The 20987-nt window shown below is 34.5% G+C and overlaps 1 protein-coding gene across 2 annotated transcripts in view; it reads left to right on the top strand.

The window, feature by feature from the left end:
- Window positions 1-20987, top strand: part of CNTN5 (contactin 5) — a 320159-nt gene that overhangs the window by 88237 nt on the left and 210935 nt on the right. For both annotated transcript variants that reach the window (XM_017816074.1, XM_017816073.1), the window contains 2 exons: window positions 7908-8031; window positions 13345-13520. In XM_017816074.1, the coding sequence (XP_017671563.1) occupies window positions 7908-8031; window positions 13345-13520 (300 nt within the window). The remainder of the gene's footprint in view (window positions 1-7907; window positions 8032-13344; window positions 13521-20987) is intronic.

Raw genomic sequence — 20987 nt, 5'->3', positions numbered from 1 at the left:
TATTAGTCTAAGGAGGCAACAGAAAAGAACTGTGATTAATAACTCACAGTTCAACAACATTCACACAGTACCACGAGTGTGATAACAGGTTACTGCTCCTCTCAGTAAAATCTTATATTTCTCACTGGAAAGTACCTTGCATGAATTGAAAGTTAATAGTGTGTGCATGTGGTTTGGTGTAGAAAAATGGCTTATATACAAGCATAAATGTGTTTCCTAAATTAAGGTTGACCTAGAAAAGAAACAATTTGAATCACGTAAGCGGATAAATTTTGATAACATTTCTAGAATTGAAGTATGTTTTTACGTTTTTTCTTTCTCTGCGGTATTCTTTTAAGCAGTGACTAGATTGACCACTTACCAGACACTGATAACTTCTCACAGACAATATGATATGGGCAGGTTAAAATCAAAGTCCAGTATTAGAACCAGAGTGTATTATGCTGATCTTCTACAGCATGAATGTCTAGAGACTGAAGGAGAAAGCAAAAAATACAGGCTATATGAATAATATAGTACAAGCTAGAACCAGAAATCCTTGGCACCTCCAGTAAGCATGGTTAAGTCTTACCTCAGGTATGATCATCCTACCACAGGTGCCACCTATGATATATGTCAGCAATCATGCCTCTTCTCAGAACGTAGAAGCCACATTCCAACTCTGCAGTTGAGCCTCTTCAATTTTTCTGAAGGAAATGAAAAACTACTGGCCAGAGACAAAATTATAAAAAAGCCATGCCTCATAAGCCCCAATGAATAGAGTACTTGACTCAGAAGAGAGGAACCTATTTCTGCTGAAGGCTGCATAAAATAGTCCTAGAAGAGTTATTCCACCACTTACAGGTCTTGGTATATCTATCTGTGCAGACAGCTGTAAAAATCTGAGTCCCCTGAGTAATGTTTTAAAAGCCCTTGACTATGTGAAGCAGCTGTGTGGCACAGGCATAGATATGAAACAGAATTTAGGAAAGACCAGCATACTTCAGATGTGGCAGAAGACCAGGTAGGATAATTTGCATCATCTAAGAGGACAAGAACACATCAGCTATGGCAGCTGAATGCAATTTATTTTCTAAACCTCTTTCAGCTCTTTTAATACCTTTATGTCCGAATTAATATCTTTGATATTTAAAGACAAGAAATAAATCACTACCTCAATCATCTGGTATTACACTTATTTATACTAGTATGTTTATTAATTTTGATTTGGTCTCAAGGTGGGTTTGTTTTTATTTTTATTTTAAGTTTTTAGAGCTCTTGAAGGAAAGACATTCTAGCTATTGTCCTACAACTGCTATGTGATGATAAAGTTAAGTGGTCATGTTTGTCAGTCAGGGTCTCCTAAATGAGGAAATGCTACAGAATCCTGTGCAAATGTATTATAATGAAAGACCACTGCTTCAAGTGAGAGGACATTTTTAGGAGGGGAGGAAACATATGTTATTACAATAGAGAATTTGCATTATTCAAACATCTAATATATGGCATAAATTCAGAAGTCAAGTTTGCCATAGAAACCCCCCCAAAATACTTTTATTAGCTGTTTAATTATACAGGTTCTCAAGTGACTTCTCAATTGATTTCCCAGTGGACATACTCAGACACCTGTCATGGCTTCTAATAAAGGTTATTTTATAATGACTTTATGCTATTTCGTTTGCACTCTCGATTCAACATGTGTTTCCTGATATCTTAAATCAAAAGACCTATGCATTGGCTCACTGCTGAATTTAAACTATCTGGGATTATTTGGCGTAAACATGCTGTTAAGGTAATGCAGTCCTTCTCTTTAAACTATGAATCAATGTGTAAAGTCATGACTAAAAAGTGTGAATAAAATGTATGAATTATTCATTAAATAGTCTTGAAGAAGCACAAAACTGCAAACTCTTACATTTTCTTGCTGTTTGAAAACTTTTGGAATTGCTGGAATTGAACTTAACCTTGAACAAGGACTCTTTTTTTTCCTTTCATCTCTGGTTTGATATATTTTAGAAGAAAATAAAAAACAGGGTTTGTGTCACAACTGTGTTTGAATCAATGTACCCCAAATATGTAAGATCGGAATCTAATTTTTGTTGAATGAAAATTCCTGATTCCCTACTATCTGCCAGATTCAGAATTTACCAGTCTGAATAAAAGACACAAACTACAAAATTTTTTTCCATTGCTAAAAATATTTGGCAACATTGATTCATATGGCATGAAGTTTAGATATTGTAAACTAAGTTTAGAAGAGATTTACTTGTTTCAGACCACAGAACAGAGAAAGCATTTCAAGCAACAGAAAAAACATGTGTTTTCTTGCTTAACACACAAATAAGAATGTTTCAGAAAAGATTAATCTGAAAATACGAGCACATAATTTAATCTCCTTTGCAGTGTAAACTTAATTATTCATGTACTGTACACTACTGCAGCATGCAGCATACTGGAATCCATGTGTATACCTTGAGGCATGTATATCTTCCTGAACTTACTTCAAAAGGAGTCTCCTCAAATTTTCTTGACTTTTAACTTAACTGAAACATAGTTTAGAGATTAAAATGTATTTTTGAAATGCATACATTACAAATATATATATCTGCTTCTATAGACGCAAAATAATTATTGTAAATTTCAGCCACCTTTATTATGTTCAAATCCATTACACACAGATTTAATCATTGTAACATATTTTGTCATGATGTATTCATGGACTTCTTTTTCATTATATTAAAGGAAACTTTATATTATGACATATGATACTAAATTGTATAGTAATTATTTTTTAGATGTCGAGTGAAAGATTATATTATAGAACCTACTTGTAAAATAAATATTGGCACTGAAGTTAATACATTTTTTCAGTGTTTAAACTGAAAAAAGACAGTTACTAGCTTCCAGTTGAAGAAAGCAATACATTTTCTTTGAAATCAGAGTGACTATGCATCTAAAATATTTTCTGAATGTGCTGAACAGGTTATACTGTCTGTTTCAGTGATAACAAAAGCTAATCAGAAGATTCGTTAGAGTCATCACGTGAAGTGCATACAACAGGCATAAATTGAAAACAAAGGAAAAAAAGGAATTCCAAAAGCAAGGTTGATAGTGGATTTGTTCTGTGATTTGTCAAGTGGGTACTTTTCTGGGTAGGGCCTGTATGCAGAATCCATTGTGTGTTTTGGAATAGAAGATCTGTTAATGATCCCTCATTTTAAGCTGGTTTAGAAGTTCTATCATTTTACATCATCTTCTGTAGCTTCTCTTTAGAAAATTCTTCTATCTCCACAAAATTGTCCCATCTACAGTAAACCTTTGAAACATAGGGGAACAAAATAGAGCAATAAGAAAATATTGGTTTCCTGGTCCTGTAAAATCTTGGGGTTTTTTAAATTTTTCTGAGTTACTCTACTTTCAAAGAACTGCCATCACCCTTGTTCCAACTGCCATTTGGACAAATTTTGTCAGTGTGTCAGAATAACAGCTGAAAATAAGTGATTGGTCTGAAGATATCTCTAGTCCACCTTCAGAGGGATTAGCAAAGCCGCCCACCAGTACTATCACCAGCAGTAAAAAAGTGCTTCTAAAGTGACATGAGCAGAGGAAGGGGAGAAGACTTGAAGGAATACTTCCTTCCCCCATATTCACAGGCTGCATGAGCATATCCCCTCACATAATTTGTTCACTGTTTCTTCCCACCAGTGGCTCAGACTGAGAAGATGGCACTAAGAAGACTATTTAGGCTGATAATACAGATTTAATGGTACTATAGCATTGCAGACAGGGTCAAACTATATTAATGACATTTGATGCATGTGGCCAATGCAGTGTACAATTTGCTACCCCTTCTCCTTCTGCAGACTACTATATCGTAGAAATATTATTTAAGAAAACATTTACAATAACCTCATTTCTTTTGTTCTTTAGAAGTACAGCACATAGAATTATCAGACACTAAAAATAATACTTCCAGTACAACTTCAATGCAGGTGTTTCAACAGGGACATATTTCTTTCCTGCCTACCTCTGTGTTGCCAAGTTTCCAGGAATTAATTCCTTTTTCACAGTGTATTTATTGACCTGTAATAATATCAAGAATGGCGGCAAGAAAGCTGACTGTTGAGGAATGACACTATTTCAGTTGCTGTAGAATTGAAAGTATAAGAAACTTAATTCTCATCTGCAGCTTGTTCTCATGGTATCTGCATTGCTCAGCAAGAACTGAAGAGCATCTGATTTTTTTTTCCATCAGTAATTGAGGATGAGAAAAAAAGTATGTCTGTAGGTAAGAGAGAGAAACCACATTTTGGTTACTGTCCAAGTTGCAAGACACACAGATTCCAGTTTCCATTCCCATGAGGATTTAAATGCTTGGTACTAAGAAGTCATATACTTCAGTATTTTTTAAGTAGAAAAGTGCTGTAAGTAGAACACTGGTACTCAAAGAATATTTGAGCCTTGTTCTCAATAATATTCTAGAATTTAAAAGAGGGATTTTACTGGTATTTTGAATGTTTTCCTTATCCTTGCCTTTCTGGACAATACCAGTTTAAATAGTAAATCCTAACGAGAGTACTTAGTGCTTTTAGTTGCCTAGATAGAAAATGGTAACTTAAAACTTGTAAGGAGATCACAAACTAGCTATTCCACTGGTTGGTTGCAGTGTGCACCAGTAATCCAAAGACTCGCTGGTCTTAAATATGATAGCACTTAAAGCAACTGGTCTTCTGTATTTTATTTAATAAAAGCCTGTGTCAGGAACAGAAATATTTACCTTGAGAAATTAAAACAGTAAATTGAAATATACATATGCTAACATGTATGTTAAATAGGCATATTGTTTTATGCTCTTGCTTAAGTTAGAAAGTAAAAATAAGATGTGGACCTCAAAGCCTGCAATGCACACTCACACAGGACTATCTGGTTTAAGAGCATGGGCCACAGTTAGCTAAAACATGAGTACAAAGAAACATGATGCCTTTGGGTCCTTGAAGGCATCAGAAAACATACATATGCATAAAAATATGTGTATGTGTGTATGTAAATATATAGCTTATATATCAACATATGCAATGATAGATAAATAGAAGAAGAAAATAAGGGCAATAAGGAGAAGATCTGGGATATTTCCCCCAAAAGACCACATAAAGCAGAGGAACCAGCCAATGGTTCATGAATCAGAAAATTTTATTTCAAGGTCAGACAGAGGGCTTGGGTGACTCCACTGTCCATAGTTTGAGGGAAGCATCCAACTGTCTGTGGGACCATGGTGTGTTATAGACTGGGGGTGGATGTGCTTCCAGGTCTTTAGGTCAATGGCTTTGTTAAAGCTGCAAAAATCTCTGTCTGAGTGGCTGAAAGAGGGGACAAGAGTGTGCCATGGTCAGTTCCTGTCTTTGTGTGAGCTGTCTTACAGTACAACATCTTATGGGTATTTGTGAAACTGGGAGACAGGACTCATTCATTCTTGTGTTGCTTTTGCATCTCCAAATAATCTCTGTCAGTATTCCACACTCCATTTGAAATGCAGATAAGCAGCTAACTACATCTTTTATAAACATGACTTGCATGCACTGAACTTTCTCTGTTACCTATGCCTTCACTGCAGGCAGAAGTAAAATCTGATCTTAGTTCACACAGCACAAGTGTCCATTTGGCCACCATCATTAAGAACACAAGCTTCCATCTAAAGAGTTTAGAGTCTATTTTTCTAAGAGAAAAGTGGAATGCAGTATTTCAGTACCACTGTTGCAAAACATACAGGTAGAAATAACACCTGTACTGCTAGTAACACCAGCACCTTTTCCTTTTCAGCAGTCCTAGACCGTGACATTATATTTTATCTACAGAGTTTCTCCTAGGGAGAAGATAAAATCATTAATCTTCATTAATATACTCCCTGTCTGTATGTCTACTAATCTGCATGAGCAACACTTAAATCTAAACCCATGATTTAGATTTGTTATCATTAATTAATTCTTGGTTTCGCTAAACTCTAGCTTGATGTAAGTTCTGATTATTTACACCTACATCCATTAGTATTTTCTTTTGTGCAATGTAAGAAGCAGGTGAGCAAATTACAAGAAACAATCCATACAATTTTTTTGTATTCACATTCTCCTGGCTTAAAATAAGTTTTGTCAGCTGAATCCATTGACCATGTAGCATCTTCAGCTGCACTGCTCAAAATTTAATACCAGAGTTATTTTAACTTCAATAATATAAGTACATATAAGAAATCACTTGTTGTGGTTGTTTTGATTTTTTAAAATAATATAGAAATTTTTTCCAGAAAATATACTTCTGCTAATAAACCCAAGTGAAGTAATGTACCTACCCAGTAATGTACATATGCAAAACAGCAACCCACACTTCTTTACACCATCCTACAAATAGGGTTAATAAACTGGAAAATTATGGAAAACAGAAACTACTAGTTGCTGCTGTTTTTCTTTGCTGACCTAACAAATTGACAGAGTAATTATTTGAATCTATTTCAGTAGAAGCATGCACACCTGAAAAAAAAGTGTTTTCAAAATCTACATTTGAATAGTAGTGTAAAAGGACAACAACTAAATGTGTAATGTGTGTCATCACTAAAAAGAAAGGTTGAATAGCATAATGGCGTTTTATGTGGTCTTTTCTGTATGATGAGACAATTGAGAAATCCCAAATGTAAGAATTTAAAGATGGAAATTTGCATCTCAAAACCAGCATACTATGACCAATGCCTCCAATGTTTCTAACCATTTTTCAGATCCCAAGACTTTCTTCTCTGTAGCAAGATTCATATCCCCTTTTCCTGTCCACCCAGTGTTTCTGAAACTGTTAGCTGAACGCAAAAAGTTGCAGTTCCCAAAACTGTGAAACCATAACATGTGGCTGAAGTTGTGTGGAGTTGGTATAACATTGCAGTAAATTTTTGTAAGTCAAAAACCCCAAGCTTTCAAGTGTATCTTTTTTACTTAAGGCTGGTTGGAAAAATATAGCAGGATGTTATAAATTGTTTCATGTGTCATGCTGTCCTCAGTATGAAGTGAAGGACATCTATGACATGAACATATGAAATGATAAAAATGACAGAGAAAAACCTGCTCCCTTATGTTTCATTGCAAGTAGTAGGAAAATGTAACTTTTTCTCCACACTCAAATCACTAGGATAGTGCTCTAAATATGAAGATCACTGTGGGATTAAATCCAAGAGTCTGGAGTAAGTCTGAAATTATTAAAATTCCACAGACTTCTGGTGCACAGTGAGAATTTTAGTTATTCACAACTATGTGATCAGGAATGCTCTGCTTGCGACCTTTTACTTTTCTGAAGGTTTATACTTCTCACTTCACAATCAGAATGAATTGGAATCGTAGATGTATTCTATGGGTCTATCCAGCTTTTCTAGCTCAGAAATGTAAATTCTTATCAAGATTTAAGTACATGCCAAAATTAGGGAAGACAGTGGAGGAAAATGAAATGTCAGATTAAGCTATATATTATTTAATAATAGCCACCAGTTGCTGACATTAATTTTCCAAGTGATTTTTCTTAGCACCTCCTTGACATAAAGGGGAAAAGTGTGTATTACTTTTCTGTGAGATAAGCTACTGCAAGCAGCAGGAAAATTTTTGTTTACCTTGCTCTCTATAAGTAGAGTTAAGTCCTCTAAACTCTCCTGAGTTTCTCACGAGACTGCAGGCCTGGTGAGAAAGCCATTCTAAGGCATAATAAACACTTAAACCATACTATGTGTTTTATTTTTCACTTAGTAATATTTTTTTCTTTTAAAAATTGTTTCTTAATACAGCATCTGAAGTAATGGAATATGAACCTCTTGAAAGCAAACATAATTTTGGATACTTTAATTTCACATTTATACATTTATATTTTTTCAGATTTCCTAAACTGTAGTATTTCTTTTTTTTCCACAGAAAGTGTTGATTATGGGCCAGTGTTTGTACAAGAGCCAGACGATATGATTTTTCCAACTGATTCTGAGGAAAAGAAAGTGTCTCTCAATTGTCAAGCTCGTGGAAACCCTACTCCCACATACAGGTATCTGGTTTAGAAATTTTTTTTTTTAGTTTTCAGAATATTAGCCATTGCAATCCTGCTGTGAGAATCAGTGTACTTTGGAGAACAACAGAACAGAAACAGCTCCCTGACAGTGGTTTTCCTGATTGAATGGTTTTTTTTCTGATCTTGAATAAGCAAGAAGTCTAAGTGGTAGTGATTAAAAACAAAGCAATACACAAAGTTTCAAATTATGTGCTCTCTGCATCATATCTATCCATGTGGAGGGACTCCTTTTGTCCACTTTATTGACTTGTATCTGTAACAACTGACAAGATCAAAATCTTTAACTGTTTGTTGTTGTTTTTTTTTTTCCTGAACATCTATAAAGCTACAAAATACTATCTCATTTTAAAGGGAAAGCAGCAAAGAACAGGTAGATTAAATGACATGATTATGCATGCAAGATACTAAGACTGAGACAAATTTGGTGTCTTTTCACTCACAAGTCTGCAATTTTATTCCTTTGCAACCATTGCCTGTTGCTTATTTTTCCTTATAGACCTCTATCCCACACTTATCTACTAGAAAGACCTGTTGTGACATGCCTGTGAGCCTAAGAGTTCAGTTCACTAATGGTGCCCCACTTACAGGTGGGAACAGTATGTTGCAAATCACCTTATCCATTTACTATATCTGATTCTGTTCATATTTTATGCAAATTACAGGTGATTTGAGAAGGCTGGGGGAATATATAGTTGGTTATTTTTTTCCATATACCCTTTTCTCATAGATTCATTCTTCAATTACAAAGGGAATAAAGTTACTCTTATTGTTGTGTTTTATCATAGGTGGCAACCATCAATTCTGCATTTTATCTTTTACCTTTTACATTTATTTGACTTGTGGATTCTTCAGAATTCTGAATGAATTCTCCTTAGAGTTATTTGAATCACAGCACTTGTATTTCTATAATTGGAAGAGATTCAAAAGCAGTACCATACTTAAATATCCCCTCCAAAACAGCACTCAGTCTGCCTCTTTGCAACAGATGTGACTCATTAAATGGATCTGATGCATGACACAATCTCCCCAAACAGCACAGTCATGACTAAAACACATAACATGGGATTGGGAATGAGTGGCCAGAAATTCTTCAAATTGGAATAGCATGAACTTCTCACTATGCGATATAAAAGCTTTGTCGCATTCTTCTTTGTTGACATTCCTTGTGTATTTTTTATTACATACTGGTGATTTGTGGAATAAAAAAAAAAAAAGTGGATATTAGTTCTGCACACTGTAAAACAGTATCACTCCATTAACATATCACTACATTAACATAGCATGTGACCACGGGGAAAAGGCACAAATTCCTCCCACCTCCAAGAGAGAGGAATCCTTTGTTCATGTCTCCCAGACAACCTCATTATTCTTGTAGAAATTTTGTCTTTGGAGAACCTATGTAATCAATATCCTTTCTTCATCCAACCATTTTTTGCATTTTCCTAGTGGAATGCAAAAAACAAATACAGAACTTTGTCATATTTTAAAAAGTGGCTACAAAGGGGGTAGGGGTCCTCTCTTCACAAAGAGACACATGGAGAAGACAAGGGGCAACAAGATTTCATACAAGAGAGGTTTCATCTCAGTATAAGAAATAATTTTTTTATTGTAAGAACAGTCATTCACTGGAACAACCTCCTCAGGGACATGGCAGAGTCCCAGTCCCTGCAGGTTTCCAAAATGCAAATGAACAAAGGGCTTGATAATCATATCTAGGCTCCATTTTCTGTGAAAGACTGGACCACATGATCTTTCAAGATCTTTGCAACTAGGGCTGTTTTATGATTTTGTTTTATTAATTTCTTCAGTTCTTCGGAGATTAATTGGTGCCAGCAGCCTCATAAACAAATTTTCCTGACTGCTGTTCCTGCAAGGAGAGCTTTGACCTGAAAGGTCTAATTCAAACAGCACAGTTTAACTTCTCCCTCTGTTGTTGCCACTTGTCTGTACCGCATTTGCTATGTACACTACTGTTCAAGGGAAGAGAAAAGAGATATGAAATATTCTGTGGGGAATATACTATTCTCCAGGACAGATGCACAGGGAATTTAGCCTCAAAAGATCTGTAGATAGGCAAAGGTTTGTGTATGTCACTGGCCAACCTTTGGCATATGAAATAGTGAGAAGAAGGGATATCTACATATTACCAAAGACCCTGTTCAGCTACACGGGACAATAGAAATCTTTATTTACCTGGGCTGTGAGGCCTATGCTGCTAAGTATTACTTTCAGCCAAAAGCAAAGCGCGGTATAAATTTATTTATTTAAAGTTATATTAAAAGAACATTCAAAACACTCATAAAATTCAATATTAAATAATTTCTGCCTTTTTTTAATCAATTTCTTTAGTCTGTATAATTTGTGACACAGTGCTCATAGCCTATTTACAAATTTTTTATTTTTCTAGGATGTTACTTCATTTTAACAGAATGGAGAATGCTCACATCATTTCAGATGTTGTTCTTCCTTGCAAAGAGCTTTGTTTCCCCTTGTCTAAGCTCTATCCTGAAATAATCATTCTTATTTTTTTTTATTTTCAACCATTAACATATCTAGATGCATTGGTTTAGGGAATAACTCCTAGAGAAAAACTGATTGTGTTTGCGTAGCATTTCTGCAAGTCATACTTTAGCATCACAAGTCAGGACCTGTACAATGAAAACGTAACCGAGATCCCTTTGATGAGGAATACAGACATTGACAAATTTCCTGTGGGATCTCACAGGTCATCAGTGTTACTGTTACAGGCAAGTGTAGAATTCATTGAGATGCCACTTCACTACAGCGCTTTCACTGCTTGTGGAACACTATTTTGAAACTAGGACATTTGTATGTCCTATTTTACTTAGGACACATATAAGCTGGGTAGTATTTTTTTGTCAGTATCATTTTCTGATAGAAAAGGCAGATGAAAAAGTTTTTTTAAAAAGTTTTTATCTGCTTAAGCCAAATTAGAATATTTTGAAATGTTATCTGTCACTTTTCTTAAAGGAAAAATGTAGCTGATTTTTCCTAATAATCCATGACCTTGGAAGTGTTATGTTTTGGTTTCTGTCCTTTCAGATTAGTCAGGGTAGCCAGAGGAAAATGTCACACAATTCAATGCTGCTTTTCCTCTAATGTGCTTGGATTATATGAGGGGACTACAATTATTTGGAATACACCCCAAGATAAATAGGCAGAGAGCGATCAAGATCCAAATTTTTGGGATAGCATTCAAAACCCATATTTTTGCATTGAATTTAACTGAAAAGGAGATTAAGCGAAGAAATCTAATTAAAGCAAACTGAGTTTTGTAGCAATTCCCATTTGTAAATGCCAAAACATGTATTTTTTGCTTTTTCTCTATCTAAATTTCCCACCATTTCAATTTCAATTATATTTTTATTTTTATTTCGCACATACATACAAGGATATATGTATAAAAAGTTAGCTTTCTTTATGATTTCATTCAAAATATTAAGTAATTAATAAATTGTTGAAGATTTGAAATTCCTTTTTAGCTCTTCATTGTATGAATTTGTTTAAAAATGTATTGAATCCTACCAATATTTCCCTAATATCCTTTAAAACTTAAAGAAATTGTCGATAGTTTTTAATTTCTTACAATAAATGAAGCAGAAGTCCTCTGCAATCAAAAGTCCAATCATGAAAAGACAGTACAAATAGCAGTTTCACAGTTCATCTTAATTCCGACAATTCTGACCTTTGGATTAAGCAATATTCAGAGCTACTTCAGCTGAATTCTGCTGTCTGTACCTCATTCACCACAAATGTTAACAAAATAGGGTGAATTGATAATCATTTTGCTTCATTAAAGTTACCTCTGGAGTCTAAACGTTGCCAAGTTCTTCCAGTCTTCAGAAGTTCCCGGAAATTTCCTGAGGCAATTCTGAAGTTGCGGAATCACTGCAAATTATTAATGAAGGAAATATCTGTGCATTATAATAACAGTACCATACCTGCTTACACTCTTTATCTCTTCTTTACAGTCTTCTAACAATTTCATGTTCTATACAGTTTGACACAAAAGAAAATCTAAAAGTCTTCATATGTGAGTGTTATTATTTAACTGAGATATTGCGTACATACACGAGGTTATTCCAGTCTGATGGAGTCTATTAATCTAGCACACAAGATTTTTACTCTTGCAGCCAATAGACTATTGTAGGGTTTGTTTTTTCAGTCTTTCAAGACAAATGAGAGAGGTCAGACTTTTTGCAGACAATGTCTGGAACAGGGGGGAAACCCAACTCATAAACCTATTTGTACAACAAAAATTATGAGACTCTTAGGTTACTTCTGAAACTTCAGAAATATAAGTGTTTATTCTGGAATTATTCAAAGTTTTGGCTTGGTTGTGATACTTCCTAATACGTTTCCTACAGCCTGGCTTTTTCCATCTTACCTTTACTCCCATTCTTGTCTTTACTGCTCAGGCTTCTTATTTCACTCCCAAACATCTCCAAACTTAGCATTCCCTCTGCAGACTCCATATTTCATCTTAGTTGCCATTTATCTAGCAGCTGCCAGGAATTTTCCTTGGCCATCCACCAGCTAATTCCAGTCTCTTCTGTTCCTGTCTTCTCTGAATTTTGTGTATACTGATCCAGCTGATATTATTTTGTCTTTGTCCATTGCCAAAATCCCTTTTTTTCGTAACAGTCTATGTACATCAGTCTACCTCCCTGCTCTTCACAGGCCTTGCTCTACAGCCTTCTGTATTTATTTGAGGTTTCTCTGTTTCTTGGGTCCAGAAGATTAAATGCTGAAAGAATGGGAAAAAAAGTTTTCCTGCTTTCATGCAGTGCAGACTCAGCTCTGTTAACTGTTAAACTCAGCTGGGCCTAGGGCTTTATTGATAGAGTATAAATTAAAACTTTGATTATAGTAGGCACAGTTAACCTCCTATTTTTGACATAAAGAATGCATCTGCTGTTCAGTGTTCAAGTCTGAACCCTTTGTGGACATTAGTTTTTTGGGGAGGAAAAAAACACGAAAAAAAGAAGACATAATTATTTTCATTTAGCATAGACAAAAAAAAAGAATATCTTGTAAAAGTTGAAGATCTGGTTTTGCTTGTGTTTTTTTCAGGAAAACTTAGTTTTTATCAGACACATGTTGTGGAATGTCTCCATCCAAAGTTTTGCCGGAATATTGCTTTCCTGCACACTGTATCTTTGAGTAGCTGTCCCCATTATAACTGGGACTGTCAGATTCTGTAGACTAAGCTTGATACCTTCATTTCACTATAGAATGCTCAAGTAGTTTTTTTTTCTTTTTCCTAAGATGGCTTCGAAATGGAACTGAAATCGACATTGAAAGTGATTATCGCTTCAGTTTAATAGAAGGAAGTTTGATCATCAACAACCCCAGTGAAATGAAGGATTCTGGACAGTATCAGTGTTTAACTACCAACACGTTTGGCAGTATTCTAAGCAGAGAGGCTGTTCTTCAGTTTGCATGTGAGTAACATTTTTTATAACATTGATAAATCAGATATTTACATTACTTGATAAAGTTCTAAGTTGTAATTTGAATACATTATGCAGGTTACACTGTCCACTGACTTTGGCCTAGGATCTCAAGATTAGAAACAAAATGCTTAGTGGAAAACAGTGGTTTTCTGTGGAGTTACTTTTATAAAAATCAACTATCAGGGAAAATAACTCTAATCCATCTCAAATTGTGTACTTTAATGATGTACTTGAATACTCTGCAGTGATATACTTCACTCATTGCTAGTTTCCTGAAACATCTATCATTTTGCCACACTATCTGAGCAGGAAAGAAAGAACTGTAAACTTAGGAATAGAATGGAATAAAGTGCCTATATATCTTTTGGATAGTCTGCATCTCTAACTATGTGTGTGAGCACAGTTTTTTATGTATACATATATAAAAATATATATGATTTATGTCCATGTTTATGCATACATATCACATATACTGGCACAGAGTATGCAACTGAGAGGAATTTTTGTAGTTGTTAATGGAAACTGAAAATGTCTTAGCTTTTGAAATCATTCACTACAATATACTTCTCAGAAGCTATTAAAAATTCATGATCCCAAGTAAATGCTATGGTCTATCTATAGCATGCTCTTTTTCAAACATACTATCAGGAAAAATAGGGCCGGATTTTCCCTCCAACCCTAATTTCCCTTCAGCACTTTACAGGAAGAAAACCAACATAATTTCAGTGGTTTACCTGGATAAATCCTACCATGATTTATGGTAGTGATGCAAAAAGAACTCCACCCTAATTTCTTAGATCCTGCTGAAAATAAGACATTACCATGAGACACATGGCAGATCTTCATATAGCCACAGCTGGAAAGCAGTGGGTTTAAGGATAGGTTGCCTACCTGCATGTCTACTAACACATCTGGTGGTGTCAAGAACTCAGCAGTGGTTTACCTGGATAAATCCTACCATGATTTATGGTAGTGATGCAAAAAGAACTCCACCCTAATTTCTTAGATCTTGCTGAAAATAAGACATTACCATGAGACACGTGGTAGATCTTCATATAGCCACAGCTGGAAAGCAGTGGGTTTAAGGATAGGTTGCCTACCTGCATGTCTACTAACACATCTGGTGGTGTCAAGAACTCAGCAGATCTAGTGTGAGGTCTGAGATTCTCCCTTAATTTACACCTCCATTAGAGTCAGACCTCTTAAATCTATTGCTGTAGTCTTATCTGCTGCAAATCCCGTCAAGGTATTTGGAGATCATGGCACTATTCACCTACTTCTGAGCTGGGAGGAATAATCACGTTTGCCAAAGTTTCCTCATGCCAGGGCAGCATGCTTAAAACTCTTAAGCACCACAGCTGTGGTATCATCACAGTATTACTGGACCTCAGTTCTAAATGTAGCTTCTGAGAAAATTCTGCTGTATTTTATCTTTTAGAAAAGAAATCTATCATTAAACAAACCTCTTGGTTAATGAACAGGACAACTGGCAATATAAATAGTTCCAGGGCTCTGAACCTCAAATTTATGTTCCCATCTCAGGAGTATGGCTTACAGGTAGCCATTTGACTTCCAGCTGAAAAAAAGTACAAGGAAAGTGAGAGCTGGAGCTCAAATAACAGAAGGCCTGTGAGTTTCAGTAGCTGCATCCACAGTTCATTCAGGACCTCATGTGCTTATAGTTACAATATTACCTCTTCCAATAAAACAAATTTAGATGAAGCTGTTAAAAAAAAAAAGGTAGAAAAAGAAAAAGAAAGAAGTGATTGGATTTGATGGGTTTATTGGATTTTTAAGTTTGTATTATCTTGCACACCTGCTTTTGCAGATATGAAAATTATTAGGCTATTATGACTGGAATGTGATTTCTGTTCATCAAAGTATTTGGGAATTGTGATGAAAGTTTCTCATGAAAGATTCATGGAGGAATGTTAGCTGGAAGTCCTGAGATGTAGCGAATGATGCTGCAGAACTTGAGAGAGAAGAGGTTTTTTTAAGGACATGGAAATCTTTTAAAAAGGATAGAGTAATGAAGTTGAAGTTCTTTTAGAAGTTTGTAAGCAACTTGTTCACCAGAGCAATTTCAAGTTCAATGTGTAATTGTAGCTCAACTTCTATGTAGCAGGACACTCTCTCTTCCACTCTTGATTTAAGGCTTCTTCAAATCCCTGATATTAAATGGCTGGTGTTGCTGTTGAAACAATATTTGCATTATGCAGCAACTAAACATTTAATATATGGTGTCACCATACTGTAAACTCATAGTAATGTGTCAGAAGCTTGTATCACTGAAAAGTCACAGTAAGTCAGATCCTAGGGCAATCTTTTCCAGTACCTCACCACCTTTATAATGAAGTATCACTTGTTAACAGCTAGCTTGCATGTCTCCAGTTATTTTCAGTCAGACAGAAAGTAAAGCATTGAAAAAGATTTTTGTAAGGAAAGTTCCTAACCTTTAAGTAATTAACGTAATTGGTGCTCTACAGTCTTACTGTGCTCTAGTGGCGTGAAGAGTATCTATAATCACAAGGAAAAAACAAGGCATTTCTGATTATGAGATACAAAGCTACATATTCCCTTTCTTTACTGAAAACCATGGATTCCAAAAGCTTAGGAATTTACAACTTTCACAGAAAAAAAAAAAAACAACAAACAAACAAACTTTAGTTCATGGACTTGCTTGAATGCATGATTTGTACTGTTTTGGAAAATAGTTACATCTTTGCACCTTGAAGAGATGTTCTCCTAATTAAAGAAAGAAATGACATAAAGATCAAAAGGAAACAGCAACGACCATTAAACAAGGGCTTTGACACTATCTTATAGGAAAAAGTATGTGCTGTAACCAGCCTATGCAAAATATTATAAAACCTGAAAAAGGAGAGCATGCTTATTGCATTGGATCTTAGTTTTCTCAAAATTCCATGGCCAAAAGCCCAGTTGCTATGGTTATAATCATGTAGTTCAGTATTGGTGATGCATTGCAAATATAAATGTTCAAGTACTATATAATATGCAATATGTTTGCACAGTTAAAATAGGACTCTGAAATACTTATCCGATGTCTTTGGATTTGAAAGAGAAGGAGATATAAAGTGAACATTATCTATGTGTAGATAACACTTGAAATAACCTCCTATATCACTGGTTATTTTTATGGAGCAAAATGAAAAGGCCAGTTATGTGCAGTTAAAGGTCTGCTTGAAATTTTAAACTACCATAGCAAATATGTACGAAGATTTAAATTGAATAAAAGTTTTCTTATTTTTTTTAATCTTTGCATTTCTTGTAATGTCTCATGGCCAAGGTCGTGCTGGTTTATGCTTTTTTTGGAAAGTAAGCAAAGAAAAAAAAAGGGGAGAAAATATGTCTCATGATGTAAAAGAAATTAGCAGAAGTATAACCAGGAAATTATTTTATTGTCTATGGAATTTTATGTAGAAGAAAAAAACTGAGGGAAAAAAGTCCCCGGATAAAACTGACAAAATGTTATTAGAATTTATACTGTCAATAAAACAAATCAGAATTCTTTATCACAAAAATCACAAATTTAAAATCATCTTTCAGTTTTCTCATAACAGGTTGTTAAAAAGATTAAAAACTCTCGATTTGCTACAGCTTCAGATGCCATTTATGCTCCCCAGTCACAAGGAATAGTTCATGTACAAAGCATATTGTTTTCTTAACAAGATTCTAATCAGGACATTAAAATGTAAGAGCATCATCCCATCCTAATGTTAATGAATTTTGTAGTTCTGGGTGTGGCTAGCTCTATGGAAGAGTTATTTAAATCCCAAACAAATCTTTAAAGATTCTGCAGTTAATGGAAATTTAAAAAAATGGGAAAGTTAGTTATTCTAGCTTAAGTTCTTACTATCTTAAAGAAAGTGTTTATATGAAGGAAGGAAACATCAGGCAAGTAAAGCAACCATAGTAAAATATAGTTGCTGAAAGAAGAAACCTAACTTGGTGGAACACCTAATAATTTTAAATAAGTGCATAACATCAAAAATGTTTTGAGGATATGAAACTTAATAACAAAGTGTAAAAGTTTTATGAAAGAACTTATACACTAAGCACATACACATTGTTAGATTGGTCTCTTATTTCCTCTCATTTCTGTTGTTAGAAATTTATATAACCTAAAGAGAGGATTTAAGAATTAAACTTTAATAATAATTTCTCCATGTTGGCTACTTTTGCCATATGTGCTTGAGTTAAAAAAGAATAAATGCCTTGAACCTCATGCAAAATTAAAAAAAAATACAGATTTTAACTTGACTAAATCTACCTGCCTTACTGCAAAACAGCTGCATATTTTTGTGATGGGTTCCACAGCTTCTCTCTGGAACAGTGTCTTAAAACTGGCTACAACAGTGGACATATTTTGTGATTACTTTTGCCACATACAATCTCTGTGTTCCATTAGGTCACAAAACAAAATTGGTTTCCTTCATCTGTGGATTATTTAACCTTTCACAAACCTACAATCTCAGTGATATTTGCAGACTCGGCTAAAAAGATAGAGAAGTGATAGGGGAAAACAACTTCTCACCTATCATTTAGGGAACTCCTCACTGCAATTTTATTAATTCAATAGTCATGGGCTTCTTTGTATAATTTCCTTTTTTTTTTTCTTTTCCACAAAATCTATTTTCTCCTTTAATCTACGGAGAAGGATATTGATTAGATACAATTTAAATGTCATTTTTCAATGTGTGATCTGCCACGACTGTCCAGTGGTGCACAGAATGAGAAGTCAGCCATGTTGCAGACATATAAGTCAATAGTTTCCTGAGGAGACAGCCTGTGTACTGCCCATTCCATCACAGCACACTTCTGTCAGCCCTTTTATTGAATTCACCTACTAAGAAATAAACTTAATGATCCCTGTACATCTTGATGGGTATATTTCATAATTTCCTAGTATTAATTTTTAAAAAGGTGATTTAATTAAACTGTCTAGATGTGAGAAAAACATTTCTTTCTCATATTCATTCCAGAAGAAATAGCCTAACAAATTGTTTGTTGACACTACAATATCAACATTTTCTTCCAAGACACAGAAAGCTAAACAGTTTTAGGTACTATAAAAGAAAGGTGATAAGCTGAAGTGGGAAAAGAAATCAAAATGCAACTAATAGCACTTTCATTTCCAAAAATGTCCCTAATCATCCTGTAATACAGTGTAAGTTGGACATTGCTTTGCTCTAAAAGCATCACATTATTGTGAAGAATGTTACTATGTTGGTTAAGAATAGCTGCAACAGTGATTTGCACTACAAAACTTTTGGATTATTTTCTGCATAATTTCAATATGCTCTTTTTAAGAAATACATGCTTAAAAGACAGATTCAAACCATATTTACATGCCAGAAAAAGTAAACTGTGTATATAACTGGATGCATTTTATTAATAGTTTATTAATTGAAGAGTATCATTCAGTGAAATGAAATTAATGTGAATTTGTGTCACACTCTACTAACACTTTCAGCTAAATGAAGACTCAGAAAATTATGTTATCTTACTGAAGGAAGGGATCTTCTAGTTCAGATGTGGTGACTGCTTCATATCTTTTCAATTATTTATTTTTGCAAGGTGGGACAATTTCACAAGGAAAGATAGTGAGATCATCCTTACAAACAAAATTTCACAGCTAAGGTCTTCATTGACTATAGGACTTTGATCCAAATCCTCAGCCATAGTTACCCACATAAATGTTCAAAACACTAACACATATCTATTTTGTAATTGTGCAAATCTAGCCTTTTCTTTTGTTGAGAGAATCAGAAAAAAAATGTAAACTGACATGTATTTTTTCATATAAAAAAAATGAAAAATGTAAGTTTTAGTCAAAGTAGAACTTTTTGTTTCAAGTTTGGAAAACCAAGTTATTTGAATTTTAGCTGTAGTCATACTTACTTTATTGTTTATAGAAATATTCAGTTTATATAACTAAGTTCAATAGTGCAAGGTGCTAAGAACTTTAGCCCTAGTCTAAAAATTATTTTTCTTAAAATATTTGTATAATCTTTTAGAAGTTCATGAGATGATACACATGCATAAACTCTATAGTTAAATATGAGGGTTTCTAAAGCAAGAGTTGAAACAATCTGTATAGGTTTGTTGCCACAGTGTCATCATGACAGACACATAATAGGTTTAATTAAGCCTTCTGTCATTCATTTCTTGATTTTCTTCTTAAGGTGAATAAATACCTTAGAATAATAAACTAAATGACTTAAAAATAGCAGAAATCATTACAACTCCTTTTAACTAACATTTCTCAAGGAAGTTTTCCTGTTGGAAAAGACAGATCTTGTTTCACCATTGTGGCTATGGTGAATTTTGGAGTAAAATCTGCCTTCAGCCTTGCTTTACATAGGTGAATCTTTCATCCAAGTCTGAAAGCAAGTCTGGAGAAATTAATAAAATCAGCAGGTCACCTAAAACTCTGATGACAGAATCCATTCTTGCTGAAAGAATGGCAAAATTAATGAACCTTTATCTGTTTATCAAATTTAAAAAAAAAAATAATTGTGTTGCCAGACAGTATTTCTTCTGGGATTTCAATGGTATTCATGAATGATATCCACTGAAAGTTTTGGGAAAAAAATACATGACCGGTTTCCTGGAACTCCCCTTTCACAGTATGTCTTCAGAAATGGTCTCCTGACCCTCTCGACCTGTCTATAGTAGCATAAGATCAGCTCTGGTAGAATTGCTGTGTGTCTCTGTCCCTTAAGTTCTGCTTTTGAAGCTGTTTGAAAATTGCAGTCAGTTTCTATTTTTCTACTGCTACATCAGCATTAAAATACCAACTGCCTTGCCTCTCCATTAAATCACTTTAAAGAGCAGAGGTAACCCAATTGTTTCTTATCTACAAAACAAAATGCTTTCTTTCATGAAGACAAGTGAGAGAAATTCTTTTACCTTCTCTCTGTTGCCTCAAATCAGTAATTCTAAACTGTCTTTGAGAATGGTCTCTAATCTCTTCTGCTACCACCCAAAATGGGACAAGAATTGTCTTGGAGAAGGCCGTAGTCCCACCAAAGAACCCCATGGACTCTTCTAATACAGTGACAGTGTGTTAAAAAATCCAGTGCAGCAGATCATTTCTTGATACTTTTTACTATATTAGTATAGACAAAGTCTTTATCTGTAAGGCAAAAATATTAGACTTGTACTCCAAAAAGAGTTTGGTTGCTCTGTGTGTGTTCTCACAAACAATTCACTCACAAACAATTCCTTCACTTAATCCGTTTGACTTTTCTGTGGTGAAATCATACATTACCTCAGCCTAAGAGGGACATTTTGATGAAGCTGAGAACCAAAACTCAGGAAACTCTAAAGCAGCAATTCTTTTATTCTTGATTCAAATTAATATTTATTCTTTTACATGATTGAATTAGAATGAAAGCAGCTTGAAAAGTTGAGGTCAGATCTCTGATTAGG

The sequence above is a fragment of the Lepidothrix coronata genome, unplaced genomic scaffold, assembly GCF_001604755.1.
Source record: "Lepidothrix coronata isolate B3197 unplaced genomic scaffold, Lepidothrix_coronata-1.0 Scaffold53, whole genome shotgun sequence".
Lineage (NCBI taxonomy): Eukaryota > Metazoa > Chordata > Aves > Passeriformes > Pipridae > Lepidothrix > Lepidothrix coronata.
This window is presented reverse-complemented; position numbering and strand designations above follow the sequence as displayed.